The sequence below is a fragment of the Podarcis pityusensis genome (assembly GCF_964106645.2).
Source record: "Podarcis pityusensis genome assembly, chromosome: 11".
NCBI classification, from domain to species: domain Eukaryota; kingdom Metazoa; phylum Chordata; class Lepidosauria; order Squamata; family Lacertidae; genus Podarcis; species Podarcis pityusensis.
This window is the reverse complement of record NC_138036.1, coordinates 57,464,008-57,479,289: the sequence shown is the minus strand read 5'-3', so window position 1 is coordinate 57,479,289 and position 15,282 is coordinate 57,464,008. Positions and strand designations below refer to the sequence as shown.

The following is a 15,282-nucleotide window of genomic DNA, read 5'->3' as shown; positions in this document are numbered from 1 at the left end:
TAAATCCCCGCTGTGAAAGTTAGTCAAGGCTGATTTATAGCAGTATTTTCAAAAGACAAATATTTAATGTAAAAAGGTAGGCTGTGCTATATTTACACTGCATGAAAAAGAAATATAATTCTTATAATTGCTTATATATATACTGCAAATTCCCACCAACTATGCATTTCCAGAAAGTCAGACAGATTGTAAATTGTTCACAAAGGAAACTGAAGTTTTAGCATAAGCATACAAACAAATAAAAATTTGCTGCTGGTAATAATGTTGGTGATTAGATTTCACAAAGCCATGTCTAAAGAGGTCTGTTTTCTGCTGAAAGCCAGGTAAAAAAAATAGCTGCCTCATACAACCACAGACATAATCAAATACGCCAGCGTAGCTAATGCAATGCCCTCAAGAATTCTGGCCTGCAGCTCCCATCAGCCCCAGCCAGCAAGGCTAATAGTCAGCAACAGCAGGAACTGCAGACCATTCTGCAAAACACTGTGCATGTCAGGAGTGAGTCCAAAGGAATGTGAGCAAAGAACAATTTTTGCATGATCCACTTACAACATTTCTATTACATTTGTTACTGTTTTTCCCTCCCTCAAAGAAGCTTCAGGGCAGCATGGATGGTTCTCTTCTCACCTATTTCATCTAACCCTGTGAAATAGATTAGCATCCCCAGCGTAATGCCATGATGCCCCACCCCCAACCATCTCCTTGTTGCCCATCAAGGCCCTTTGTCACTCCTTCCCCCCCAAAAAAACTTTATTGAAAAATTTAAAAACTGACACCAAAAACTCCTTTTAAAAAATCAAAACAAGATGGAGGGTGCCTGGAGCTCATGTGTTTTTTATATATAATACAGAATATAATTTATTATTTATACCCCACCCATCTGGCTGGGTTTCCCCAGCCACTCTGGGCGGCTTCCAACAGAATATTAAAATACAATAGTCTATTAAACATTAAAAGCTTCCCTAAACAGGGCTGCCTTAAGATGTCTTCTAAAAGTCAGGTAGTTGTTTATCTCTTTGACATCTGATGGGAAGGCGTTCCACAGGGCGGGTGCCACTACTGAGAAGGCCCTCTGCCTGGTTCCCTGTAGCTTTGCTTCTTGCAGTGAGGGAACCACCAGAAGGCCCTCGGTGCTGGACCTCAGTGTCTGGGCAGAACGATGGGGGTGGAGACGCTCCTTTTTACCTTGTGCAATGACTATGCTCACTGGAAAGTGAAGAGCGGGCCTCCAGCCCATGACAGCCTCTTCCATTCTTTTCCACAAAGTGCTTCTGGTTGCCATGTAGACCCAGAGCCATCTTTCATAGGCTGGAAGAGGACAGGGCAGCTAAAACTGCCAGATGTGCCAGGAGGCAGTGAGGGGAAGAAACTGGAAGGCATTTGTGGGGTTTTTTTGTGGGGGGATATTTTGCTAGTTGGTTTTGAGGTATTTATTTGGGTTTCTCTGAGCACCACCAGTTTTCCTTTTGCAAAATGCTTAGTTTGTTATGCGCTGGTGGGAGGATAGTGGTTTGGTATTTGGAACTCAGACCCAACCTCTGCCTGGTACTGAATTTCATGGACAGGTTATTTGCATTTTGTGACTACTCGCTAGGCCATCACTTTGTCACTAGACAAGCTCCCCATGGCATGTTTTGACCTTTCAAGTCTGGCTTTGGGCCGGGAGGCGTTCGGAGTTGTGCGGGCCCTTAACTTTGGAGGGACTCTGAAACATGCTCTTAAATACCACATGGAGCTCAGTGTTGACTTTGGAAAAGGGGCTGATCTGTCGAGAAGGGACAAAAACATTGTCAAGCTGGAGTCTCCCCGAGTGAAAGGAGCAGAAGACAAAGTAACGCACAGGTATAAATATGAAGAAGATCTGCGGATGGGACATGGAAGAGATCCAAGGGCCTCGGATATAAGGTTACCAGGTTGATGGACTAGATGGATGGGATAGAAAGGACTGACAAAACCCGAGACCAGGAGAAAGAGACGTTGGATGAAGATTGGAAGAAAGTTTTAAATAAATTATTTAGGAAAATCTTGTAAAAGTAAAGAGTATTAGAAAAATGTTGGAATGAAATTATTTGGCTTAAGCAGAAATGTTAAAAAGAATTATGTAAGAATATGTCATGGTTAAGAGAATTTGGTATAAATAAGATTTAAGTTTTAAGTTTTAGGGCCTTTTATGGTAAGATAAGGTTAAAATAGATTGAGGTAATTTAATGACAGAATATTATGAAAGATGGAAAGGATTTGCTGAGATAATTAACAACTAGAATACAAAAAGGGAGGTGTGAGGAGGTCGATGAAACAAGGTAATGACAGTTAATGATTTGGGAATATTGGATTTGTTTTTAAATTTTTTGTCTATTTTTGCTTTTTGATTTTGATGTATTATGTGTTTTGTTTTTTTCTCTTTTTGATCTTGTTTTTTTTTTATTGATCCGTATTGTTTAAATGCTATTTGTTTTTTCCTTCTTTTTTTCTTTGTTTCTTTGTAATCTTAAAATTCTCAATAAATATTATTTAAAAAAAAAAAAAAGACAAGCTCCCCATGGCAACCATTTTGTGGCAGTGCACATAATAGCTTCACGGATCTCCAAATGAGCTCCCAGGCCAAAATAGTTAGGGATTTCTGGATTAGGCTTGTGACTGACCAAGATCACCCAGCAAACTATGAGGCTTGCCACTCATTCGAATCTGGGACTCCCTCTTCCAACACTCAACCACTGCAATCTGTCCTCTTTTGTTCTCAGCTTCTGGCAAAAGAGGTTACATTCATTTCACTTATTATTTATTACAACTGACCCAAAGAAGCTGGAATTTTGCTTTCGGGGTATGTGATAAAAAGCTGGAATCTTTCTATCACTTCTACTTAATAATTCATTAAAATGCTTATTAATTCATTCCTATGAAGTTTCTCCTACTATCAATCTGCACTCATCTCTTCTTCAAATACAAATTTAGCAAAATTGAAATGCATGAGCAGGCAAATTAAATTATTAGAATTTAATTAAATTATAGCAACAAATGTAAAAGGTGAAAATGACTATCACTGACAGGGATCAATACAGTATCTGCTATATTAACAAGCATGGAACCAAAAATATCATATGCTGAAGTGATTTGAAAATGTCAGGCTTGCATCCTGGCTCAATTAATTAACCATGGTGTTTATGGTCAGAGTGGACAAAATCAAACGGCATAAATGCATTATTACGAGCTAATTTCAATATCTGTGAAGGTGTCAGACTGAAAATATTTAGAGAAGTATTTTTTAATTGCTAAAGCAATGTGACCTCTCTAGCTTCTTTTGCTAGGGAGGCAACTGCACCTGCAATATGGTATTCCATTGCTTGCTGTGCGCTGACCTGTAATGTTTTTCACTTTCTAAGCACTGTATTAATCCCGGATCAGCATTTCGACGTCCCTGAGTCGCCATTTCCCAGTCCAGGTGCCCTCAAGATGATTATCCACAATGCTGAGTAGGCCTATATGTTATGCATGGCTCCACGGCAAAAAAAGCGTCCGTGTTGGAAAGGTCATTTCACAAAGCTCAAAATACATTTAAAGGGGCGGGGGGGACGGACCAAGTATTATTTAACAATATTGTCAAATGGCCACTTCTCCGTATGTGCCTTTATATGCTATTTCGGCATCTAAATTAGTCATACTTTGGGTTGTTCCCGTCTCTTACATACTTAGAAGTGAAAATGATGCTGAAGAAATGCTTCTTCAGATATTGTCCCTGAAATCATCATAGGGTCCCGATTTGATTTAGGACAGAAAATCTGCATCATCGTTGCCTCATCAGAAAGGGTGCAGGAAGATATACATGGATATTCCATCAGCATATAAGTGAAGATTACAATGACATGCAGCACTGTGTACCTAATGACCGCTCCCCGCTTAAAACGGGGGGGCGCCCTTTGCGTGGACGCGCGCAGCCCCTAGATCTGGAGCGGCTCCAACAGCATAGGCTTGGTTTGCCTTCCCTCAGGTGGGATACCTGGAGGTCTCCGCCTACCTCAGTCAGTTGTCCAATCCCACCTGGGGGAAGCGTTGCCAAGGAGACCAGGCCAGGTAGGGGAGGGATTACCTGCCCACACAATAGAGGGAGGATCTTACCTGGGAATCTGTTAAAGGGGTTTCTGAAGGGAGGCTTTGACCGTACGCCGAAAGGTCATCATTGCTCTCCCCTGCGGCGGCGGTGTAACGGGGGCGGCTATCTCTGCTTGAACATATGTTCTCCAGAGCCAGCCCACCCACCCCCCCCCACACACTGGATAACCCTGATGCTCCCTAGGTCCCCGGCTGGGGACTGGGGAGGGAGAACGCCCAATGCCTGAGCCAAGGTCTACCCACATTTGAAATTTAATAAAGTTGTGGCCAATTTAATCCCATAGCACATTGTCATGAGTCGTTATTCCACATGACGGGGGGACCGCGCAGGATCTGGGGACTCCGCCTGTCCACGCAATGTGGAATATCATCTGCCATTTTGCTATCTAGTCAGCCAGTTAGGGCAGAACCTTTTGGAAATCTTGAGTCTGCTTGAAAATTTACTTTCCTGAATCATTTTGTTTCACCTCCAGACTTTGCTACCTCACTAATTTACAGATCTCTTAAGTAGCACCAGACCCCCTAAAATAGATCTTCTGTTTGTTTCCCTGCTTTATCATCACTGTTTGTTTAATCCTGTCTTCTCACCTGTTATTATTCATAAGAGGACCCATTTTCATATCCCATAATAGACTCATTTCAATTAAAATGTATTTGTTTTGTAGAAGTTGTTTCTTCCTAGTTTTTAGGGGGTAGCAGTGAGGCTGAACATAGCTTCATCTCACCTTTCAATAAGGAGGTATAGAGATATCTTACCACTGCTCCCTTAAGAGAATGGGGAGTGAGAATTTCCTAGCTGAACTGTAGCTGGATATAGAATCACACCCCCTTAGCAATTGTCACAACTTTGTAAGGTTTGGCGGTTAGGCATTGGCTCACTAAAGTGTGTGGGAGGGGAGGTGCGGCCATCACCTGCCCCTCCATGAAGAAGGGTATTCCGGTAAAGGAATCTGGGGGTCCTGGATCTCATCTGAAGTCCGCTTGAGGGGCTAGGGCCATGCCAGGACCACAGGAACCCCAGGGTGAGCTTTGTTGGTCTTCATCGATGTTGCTCCCTCGTTTGGTGTTTACCCTTTCAGACTTCCAGCCAGGGAGGCAGGAGTCAGTTATAGTCTGCTGCCAATGCCTAAGCCAACACCGCTCACTTTGCTGTAATCAATAAAGTTGTGGCCTAAATTTTGCCCAATAACTTAAACTTAAAGTACATGTCAGTGTGAAGTTATTTTCAGGGGAAGGGCTTGGGGTCCTCGAAGCGCAACCAAGAGATTCCATTCCACTGTCAAACAGCTCTTACTGTCAGAAAGTTCTTCCTGATGTTTAGTATGATTTAGACAACTGGATTACTAGATATAGGATGAGCTGAACGCCTGCATGGTCTGTGGTGAAATCCAACAATTTCTGCCAACAGAACAGCCTCCCTTGGCAGAATAAACACTTCACTGAGTGGCCTTGGGCCGTAATCAGCCTAACCCACAGGGTACAAGGGAAGTACATAACTCTGTAAAAGCTTGCAGAAAATCCAGGTATACGGTTTCTGCTCAGTCGCCACATCTACAGTTTTGTTGACACCTCCAGAGAATTCTGCATTGTCAGTACAGTATGTACCAAATGTGCTTTGGCGTTCTGCAAAAGGTGCCGTGTGGCATGAATCAGATGAAGATAACAAATACAGTAAAAAAAAACTGCATTGGTTAACCTTACATTCACGTTTCATTTTTAAGGATACAAGTTCTATATTAAATAAATTTTGAAGTGCCAGAATATTGCAGTGCTGAATGATTTGTTTCAATATTCAGTTAAATAAAATGGGGTGGGAGTGGTCGTTTCAGGAAGGTTTTCTACAACTGCAAACAATGAGATAGATTTTTATGGCAGAAGTCTTAAGATTTGCTGAGATTAAATGGAATGACTTTTAAAATTCTTTAAAATTATATTGTTCCTGTCATTTCATGCAGTCAGAAAATTTGTTTGCTTTCTTTGTAAAGCTCTAAACATAGCTAAGTACCTAAAGAGGTTTCTGAACAACTAAGAGTGCTAGGTAAAGGTAAAGGGTAAAGGTACCCCTGCCCGTACGGGCCAGTCGTGTCCGACTCTAGGGTTGTGCGCTCATCTCACTCTATAGGCCGGGAGCCAGCGCTGTCCGCAGACACTTCCGGGTCACGTGGCCAGCGTGACGAAGCTGCATCTGGCGAGCCAGCGCAGCACACGGAACGCCGTTTACCTTCCCGCTGGAGCGGTCCCTATTTATCTACTTGCACCCAGGGGTGCTTTCGAACTGCTAGGTTGGCAGGTGCTGGGACCGAACGACGGGAGCGCACCCCGCCGCGGGGATTCGAACCGCCGACCATGCGATCGGCAAGTCCTAAGCGCTGACGTTTTACCCACAGCGCCACCTGCAGTCAGAAAATTGGTTTGCTTTCTTTGTAAAGCTCTAAACATAGCTAAGTACCTAAAGAGGTTTCTGAACAACTAAGAGTGCTTTCCAAATTAGAAAACACAAAATAAATTGAATTTTAAAATGTTCCCTAGACCCAGGAATGCGGAAACTATGCAGAAATACTAGCACTATTTTTCAGAAGCGAAACATGCTTTAAGCCATGAGAGGGTGCATTATAGAAGCAAGGAAATCCCAGCGTACCAACGTAACAGCCATCATAATAGATTTGCCACTTGGTGGGAACTAAATATTTAAAAGCCTTGTTTATTACTGCCAGACTTACTTGAAATATTGCCAGCATTACTCACAGGCAATGCGACTCACAATCTGCTTTGCATTGTGCCCTTTCAACAGAAACACACACACATATATACAGTTGCTCAACTATAGACCATTGGTCATGCTAGCTGTGGCTGATAGGACATGCAGTCCAACAGCACCTGCAAGACCACTGGTTTCCCATCCCTAATTTAAACAGAGTCTTATAGCCTCTTAGATATGAATAGATGTATTGTAGCATAGGCCGTCATGCACCAGAACCCACTTCTAATATATGTATCTGATGAAGGCTCTGGTCCAGAAAAATCTTGGCCTTTGTTTGGAAGACCATGTGACCTACTTTACAGAGGACACACCTCTATTTTGGGGTCAGCTGCTCCAAGTTCAGTTTCAGGACAAAGAATATAAAAAGGAGACTAGGCCTTGAAGTTCCCCATTCACAGTTAGCATTTGGACAGCAGACTGAACAGGCACAACACACACCTCCTGGTTGTAGTTTTTCCTGCTACAGTGAGATGCCTTGTATTTATGTTTAAACTACATGCCTTCTAAAGCAATGCTTTCTAAATTTGCATCTATACAAATAAATCGACATATGCAAATTTTATATCCATCTGTGCCCTCTTTCTTCCTCCTTTTTGGTGATTTCTTTCATTCTGTCCTTCCTTTCTTCCTTTCTCTCCCCCTGCCTCTATTTTTTGGAGGGACACATGTAAATGGTTACCTTAACCACAGGACATTTTTTTTAGATGTTTACTTTAAAAATTTCTTTAGAATTGCTAAAGTCATCCTCAACTACTAACCAATCTGGCAAAGCGATGGCCCAAGCAAATACACACTACAAGAGAAATTTGGGGTGAGGGAGACAGAGAATCTTCTACATGGTCCCATTGTGATAGCCTACAATTCCAGGCAGCACTTCCTTTGTGGCTACAATTTGTAAGTGTTCTTTTCACTTGGGAAACCAGTAAAAGAAGTAAGATTGTTTGCTCATAGACAGAAACCCAGTGTTCTCACTTCTGTTTTCTGCAGACTATTCTCCTTTCTTCCTTCTAGCTACTCTGCAGGAGTCTTCCAAAATTACTGGTTTGGGGAAATTGCACATGCTGTCATTTCATCCTTAACAGTGCCACAACTGCTGCGTAAAAGCAGATAACGCATCAGTTGACTACATAAATTCAAAAGCTATCCCTCCAAAAGGTTTGGTCCAGATGAGCTTTAATATAGGTCACAAAAAAATACTTTTCACATTGTAAGCCGTTTTGCAGTCAGCTGTACAGGTGAGAAAGCAAGTTGTCCAAGTTATTACCAGTCAGTGCAACAGTGCAAAGGATTATTTTCCTGGGCTCCTATGTGCATAAATCTGTAGGGATTTTTGTCAATTTTACTCCAAACCAAGACATTCTTTTGTATGAATTTCATAAGGAAAAACGGACAAACCGTAAGAAAAAAGAGGCAAACTGGGCGAGAAATAAAGCTCTGACAGAAATCAATTCAAAAGAATAAATGTTGCCAATGATATAAAAATATTATTGGGAGGCAATGCTATCCAACCAAGTGTGCTTGTTAGTTCTTCCATTTGAAGATCCTTGACTTTTGTGCAATTCAGCAAACAACTAATGCACTCATAAACATGATGAGTCCTTTAATATGAGCAATAAATCTGAGTTTGAGCCACATGGTTCTGGAAGCAGAAGCAGCTGCACAGACTGCAATTAAGCAAACTCGGTTGTATGCAAAACTCAGGCAGCAGACATTAGAGATGGTGGGCAGGCCGGCGGGGGCATCAAACTACTGAACCAGCAAAAAACTTTAGTAGTCTCAAGAGACACTACCAATGTGTTTAAAAATCTGTTTTTAAATTTGCCACTCATCTCAAGAATATCACCAGTCGCTTCTGTAGTGATCATTTAAAGGAAGGCAAGAGATATGAGTCTTTGTCACCTAAAGCATGCAAGTACATCTCCGTGTATTATTTATAATGTTTATTGGCATGGGGGCCTCTGAAGCATCTTGACAAGCATATTGCTTTCAACCCAATATGCATAGCCATTGCCATAGCTCAATGTATTTTTGTCTTTTTTAAAAACAGAACAATGCAATGTTATCTTTATTCATCTATTTACAAATTTATATCCCACTTTCACCATGTCGGTCTCAAAGCTGGTTACAGCAGTAAAATAAACAATTCCAAAGAGTAGTTAATATAGTGCTCAACATACAATGGGGATTTAAGCACATAATATATGCAAAACCAAGTGACAAAGTCCACACGTGGAAACCTCTTAAGTTCATTTCCCAAGGCGGGGAGGTAAAAAGTTTTTCCAACTACTAGTGATTAATATGTGTTATGGTTTGAGGTTGACAGATGTAATGGACATCAAAACCCCATACAGAAGATTTAAAAATTGACTTTTGCAAAATCACTAAAAATTGAAGTAATTTTATTTCTTCATTTAAAATGAATAGGATGTTAAGCATGAGAAGATGGAGTTTTTCTATTGATATTTCAAATCCTTAGCAGGAAGGGTGCATCAACTTCTGTGATGCACAACAGTAACACTCCGTTAGAATTTTGCGACTTACACAGTATAAAACTAAATGTTTGTCTATTATTACACAATATTAATAGTCATTTACTGAGGTCACTGGTAAACAGCTCCCATTGTTATAATTTTAAACTAGGAGGCTTCCTTCGCTGGAAGATTTATAGTTTTGAAAAAGGCTTTGAAAGCTTTTCTAAGGATTCTATTGTTTGCAAGTTGAAGACTTGCAACAGCCACTTGCCAGCCGCATCTTCCAGCCTTATTGTTCCTGTGATTTATTTGCAGTCACAAATCTTGCATTACATTTACAAGCTTCTAGGATGTAGCTTCTCAGAACACAACTTATATATTCATAACCCCACTATTATAATCTAAGAAGATTAACCCAGAGCAGTGGGGAGGGAATTATTTGATTTAAAATGTGGAGCAATATGCAAAACTTAAATTCTTTAACTCACTAATTATTTGAATGTCTATTTTTAAACCATTATCTTAGTTTCAAAGGTACCCAAATACCAATGTGGCTCTAACGGTATGAACTATAGTGAAAACAACAATAATAAGACTCCTATATTTATATAGGAGGCTGGATTTAGGTTTGATGAGGCCCTAAGCTACTGAAGGTAATGGGGCCCTTTATATGTCCAGCTGTCCTTTGTCAACAACAAATTGTCACTGTTTTTTGTGTTGAATATATGCTATATGGTAATTTATGGACCTAATAGGTACCTAAAGCCATTTGCACATAACCAAATATGTATTTTATCAAAGTAATTGTTGAACTGAAATACAATTAAGAAGAAGTATATTAATAGTGAAATTTGGGGAGGGGGGCAAGAGAGTGGGGCCCTAAGCTATAGCTTGTTTAGATTATACGTAAATCTGGCACTGTTTATATATGTTCCAGACCATGAAAAGGCTAGCATCAAAATGCTGTGGCACAATGTGGAAGTGGATCTGTGGATCTTCAGCTTCTGCAGTTGTGGCTCCCCTGGTCATGCTATAAAAAGGGTTGACAGAGCAACAGGGAAGAGATACAGCTAGGCTACACATTATAGCCACCCCAGGGATACTGATCCCCATGGCAACTGTAATATGTATCTCAGCTCAGAGACTGGCAGGGTCCTAACCATCCCACACAGGAGAACTCTTGCACTTGTCCTAATATATTGCAGATTGCTCATCAACTCAATAAATGGGGATTTAACACTTACCCCTGACGCTTATGACTTCACAATTTGAGGAATCTATACTAGGGCAATGAAAGACCAGATAGAAAATGAGAAGAAATTCTTGGTTCTGCTTGCCAGCTTAGAAGTTTTACAGACCTGACACAAATTGACAAATGCACTCTGTTCAGAGTTCATATACATACCCGCTGTTTTTCAGGATCCACATAGCGAATGCCAAAGTAGTCTTTCTCCAGCAAACTGTAATGATTGCAAACATGATCTATGAGAAACTGGCCTTTGGTCTCTCTCTGAAAAGGAAAGAGGACATATATATATAGTAAGGCTATAGGTTATTTCTACATAATTATTATGCCTATCTTTTGAAATTAATGTTTAAACACAATTTATATATTAATTATGTTGCTTCATGAAGTGGGGATTCCATTCCATAAGAAATATCTATTCTCTCCTTCAATCAGCACCACAGTTTCACCTGTCTAAAGTCCTTCTCAGGCATGACAAAGTTTTAAGAGTGAATGTAGTGTACGGCTGTGCACACTGATTCTGAACCTTCCACCTCCCATCTTGTTGGGTTCAGAGGCAAGGTCTGAAAGGGGCTTGAATGTGTGCTTGCTTAAGATCATAAGAATGTGAATAGCCTGTTGGATCCGGAATTGTGAAAAAGATTTTAGCAAAGTGTCCAATTATTCAATTAGCTAAGAAGCTAAAAAGTCCTAGAAGGAAAATATCATTTTTAACCAAACATCTTGCAATCACAACACCTGGAAACGGCATTTGTATTGCAAAAAAAAGAAAAAGATAAGCATGAAGCCAAGAACAACAGCGTTCAAGGATTTACTCTCTAATCCATTCATTTTATTGGATTATCAATCTTCCTGATCCCTATACACAGAGTACTTGAGTTAATTAGTACCTGATCAAAGGCTGAATAATGCAATCATTTTATTCAAACCAACAACAAAGCTCTTCTTCTAAACCAAAAGCTATAATAAATAGGTACATGAGCAACAGACAAGTTTGAACAAAAGATACGATGACTGAGATGCAAGTTTGTTAGTATCACTCATTTTGAGAATCTCATTCAGTGGAAATGAAGTTGGTATATACAGTAACCAGTACCAGGATCTATAAGCAGCAAGGCAGAAATGCAATCAGATAGCTCCTTTACGCTCAAGTACAGGGGTAGCCAACGTGGAGCCCTTCAGATCATCTTGTTGAACCATCAGCCACAGATGGCCAATGGTCTATTGCAACTATAGTCCAATATAATAATAATAATAATAATAATAATAATAATAATAATAATTTATTATCTGTACCCCGCCCACCTGGCTGGGTTTCCCCAGCCACTCTGGGCGGCTTCCACAGAGACCAAACATGCACTAAAATGTCACACATTAAAAACTTCCCTGAACAGGGCTGCCTTAAGATGTCTTCTGAATGTCAGGTAGTTGTTTATCTCTTTGACATCTGATGGGAGGGCGTTCCACAGGGTGGGCGCCACTACCGAGAAGGCCCTCTGCCTAGTTCCCTGTAGCTTTGCTTCTCGCAATGAGGGAACCACCAGAAGGCCCTCGGCGCTGGACCTCAGCGTCCGGGCAGAACGATGGGGGTGGAGACCAATAGGCCAATGCAGCTATAGTCCAACAACATCAAGAGGGCAACATGCTGGCTGCCCCTGTTCAAGTACGCATTTGAAGAGCTATATGAGCTTTGGCGTTTAACCCATGTCTGGCTGCTTGTGGCAGGCAACCGAGTGCCCCAATTCCTCAGCAGCAGAGTTGTGATCAGGCCATACAGTGCTGCCCTGTGATGCACTGCTATGTGAGCTGCCTGCCTGGTACTCTGTCAGTCACAAGAGATGATCATGACAGACAAGGATCACTAGCAGCAGCCACAGTATACGGATGGTGAGAGGGGAAAGAAGCAGAGTGAAGCAAAGACTGGAAGACCTTTCCCCACAAAGTCATAGCCACATCCAAGCTACTTAGTAGATGTTCAAACTCTCTTGGTAAGGTACCGTATGTACATCTTTCTTAACTTAGGAAGTTCCCCACAGCAGCAGTTTTTTTTTAATATGTCTAAAATGAGCAGCCTTATACCTGGTGTTGCTCTGAAATTATAAGAAACAAACAAAGAAAACTGTGCAATTTTGAAATCGGTAGTTAAAATCAGTGCAGTTTTAAAAGGTTCAGTCTACTACCTTGGTTCAAAATGGTACATGACTAAAAACTGCTCCTTGATCTCAGGCATCACCACGCAAAATGGTGTCCAAAGGCAATCAAGAAGCTTTCCCAAACACACAATAGACTAGCTGAAACAGTACACAGTGTTGGCCAGCAATTCTAAGGAACCAGAAATAAATTTTTAAAAATTGAGATTTAGAAATAAACACTACACTCTGTTAGTTTTATGGCTGTGCACAGTCCAACCACCAGATCCAGGGATCCAGCCTGACCCAAGGAACACCTGACCCACAATCCAGCCCCAAACCACCACAGGAACCCTCGTGTCAAATTGGGTGGAAATATCTCAAAAAGCATCCAAATTCCCAGAGAACAAACAACTTTCCAGAATATATGGTAGATACATGTAGGTATGTATACATCTACATCAGCTCTCAATAGACTCCATCTCAGATTACTAACCAGATCCATACTTGATTAGCTTCTGTAATGCTACAGAATCTTGTGTTCTAAGACCACTCACTGGACCCCTCCTCAGAACATTTGAGAACCTTAGGTCTAAAGCAAAAATCACCAATATTGAGCCATAAGTAGGGAGTAAAAGTAAGAAATGTTTTCTTCTTTGGATAACTATTATTAAATTTCCTCTCTCTTTTTTGTTAGAAAGTGTTGAGAGAGAAAAGTTTTTAATCTGCTTTATGGAAACTGTTATTCAGAGCCACCTTTACGTCCATTACAATATGAAGTCATTTCTTTTGCATTTACATTTACATTACTTCAGTTTAGGATTAAAATACAGCATGCTTCCAAGCAAGCATAATTAAAGGGTGAGCTGAAATATGTTTTCCCAGAGGTTCATAAGCACACAGGCAATTTCAGTTATAGATCACCATTTCAAGTAATGCCAATAGATGACCCCTAACATCTGCTCCTCACCAATTTCCTGTGAGATACATGTTTACACATGGGAGCAGTAGAGGCAGGCGGGTTAATTGCATTTCTTGAATATCTAAGTGAATAATTCCATAAAACCAAGCCATTGGTTCTCTTCCGTTTCTATGCTCACCAGGTTACTGACTAAATCCTGCTTTCAAGCCAGAAGTTAGCTTGAACTTTCAGAGCTTGCTTTGAACTTTCAAAGCTTGCTTTGAAAAAACAACAACATGATTTTGCACAAGAGAAAACTTTTACAAACTTAGAGTCTCTTCATAAAATCCCTTCTATACATTTCTTTTGGTTCCCCTAGATCAGGAGTAAAGGAACCTCTGGCCCTTCAGATGTTACTGAACTCCATCAGTCTCAACCCACACAGCTTATGGACAGAAATGACCGGATTTGTTATCCATCAAAATCTGGAGGGCCTCAAGTTCCTCATCTCGCCCCGGATATTGTAGTAAACAGCCCAACCTTGAAATGCTGCTTAGTGAATTTAATGCCAAAGAAAACAAAATCTTTTTGTCCCATGGCAGTGAATGGGTAGGAGCTTTTCACAGATGTAAAGGTGGGACTACTGAGAGCTGCTTGGCATGGTAAACCTGTTTATTTTGGGGGGGATATACAGTTTTTACTCCCAGCATAAATGAAAAGATGCTCCTCATGTCACATAGGACCTATGTTCAGCTCATTTGTGTATTGTCTTCCTCACCCACTTGCAGGCAATTTAATGTTGCTAACTTAAAAAGGAAATGGCTGCGCGTTTGTTCTAAAGTGTCATCCCTCATTGGGAAAAATATGGATTTTTCCCCCCTAATGTGTCATTCCTCGGGAGACTGCTCTGAAAGTGTAAGAAGTATATACAGTTTCTTCCCACAGCAATATATCTCATCTCATAGATTTGCATCTACAAATGAACAATAGAGAAATAATTCCTTTATTTCCCATATTGGAGTTGAGCTGTACAATTTTAAAGGAACGCTTCCAATTCAGAAAATACATTTTTAAATCATCCGGCTAGGGCTGGGAACCCTTGTCCAAAACCCTGGAGAGATGCTGTCAGTAGTGTAGATGACAGTGAGCGAGAAGAACCAAGGGTCTGACTCCGTAGAAGGCAGTTTCCTACATTCCTATAAAATGAAAGAGGGGGTGGGGAAGAGGGAGAGGCATGAAAGTAAAGAGAGCCTTCCTCACTAAACAAAGAAGGTAAGTAGAACTCTTAAGAGTTCTAGTTCAAATCCAGTCAGAATGAAGCTCTTCCTTATAATGCAGTGTGCACAAAACCCAGTCCACTTAACATGGATGATATAGTTAGCTCAGCAGCAAAAAGTATCTTTAGTTGAGCTTCTTCATCATCTGAACATATGCAGATAAAGCGCATATCAATCTACTCAGAAGAAAGTCCCCGTCAGGAGTGCGTGCAGGAGCCAGGCCCTGTGACCAGTAGGGCTTCACAGGACTGGGGCCTTCCTAAGTTTGTTCTGGAGAGGCAAAGCGTGGCCGCACAGATGAGGCCACTTGGTGGCAAGAGCCGGGAAGGAATATAAGGTCAGCATTTCCCTTTGGCTCTTTGCCACAGCAACTTGTTTCCTGTCTTGCTG

At 41.0% G+C, this 15,282-nt stretch overlaps 1 protein-coding gene across 2 annotated transcripts in view; it reads right to left on the bottom strand.

The window, feature by feature from the left end:
- The window catches only part of FRMD3 (FERM domain containing 3), a gene marked incomplete at its 5' end in the record, with an annotated part of 128,207 nt that overhangs the window by 59,722 nt on the left and 53,203 nt on the right, over positions 1-15,282 (bottom strand). For both annotated transcript variants that reach the window (XM_080972681.1, XM_080972682.1), the window contains one exon: positions 10,745-10,849. In XM_080972681.1, the coding sequence (XP_080828807.1) occupies positions 10,745-10,849 (105 nt within the window). The remainder of the gene's footprint in view (positions 1-10,744; positions 10,850-15,282) is intronic.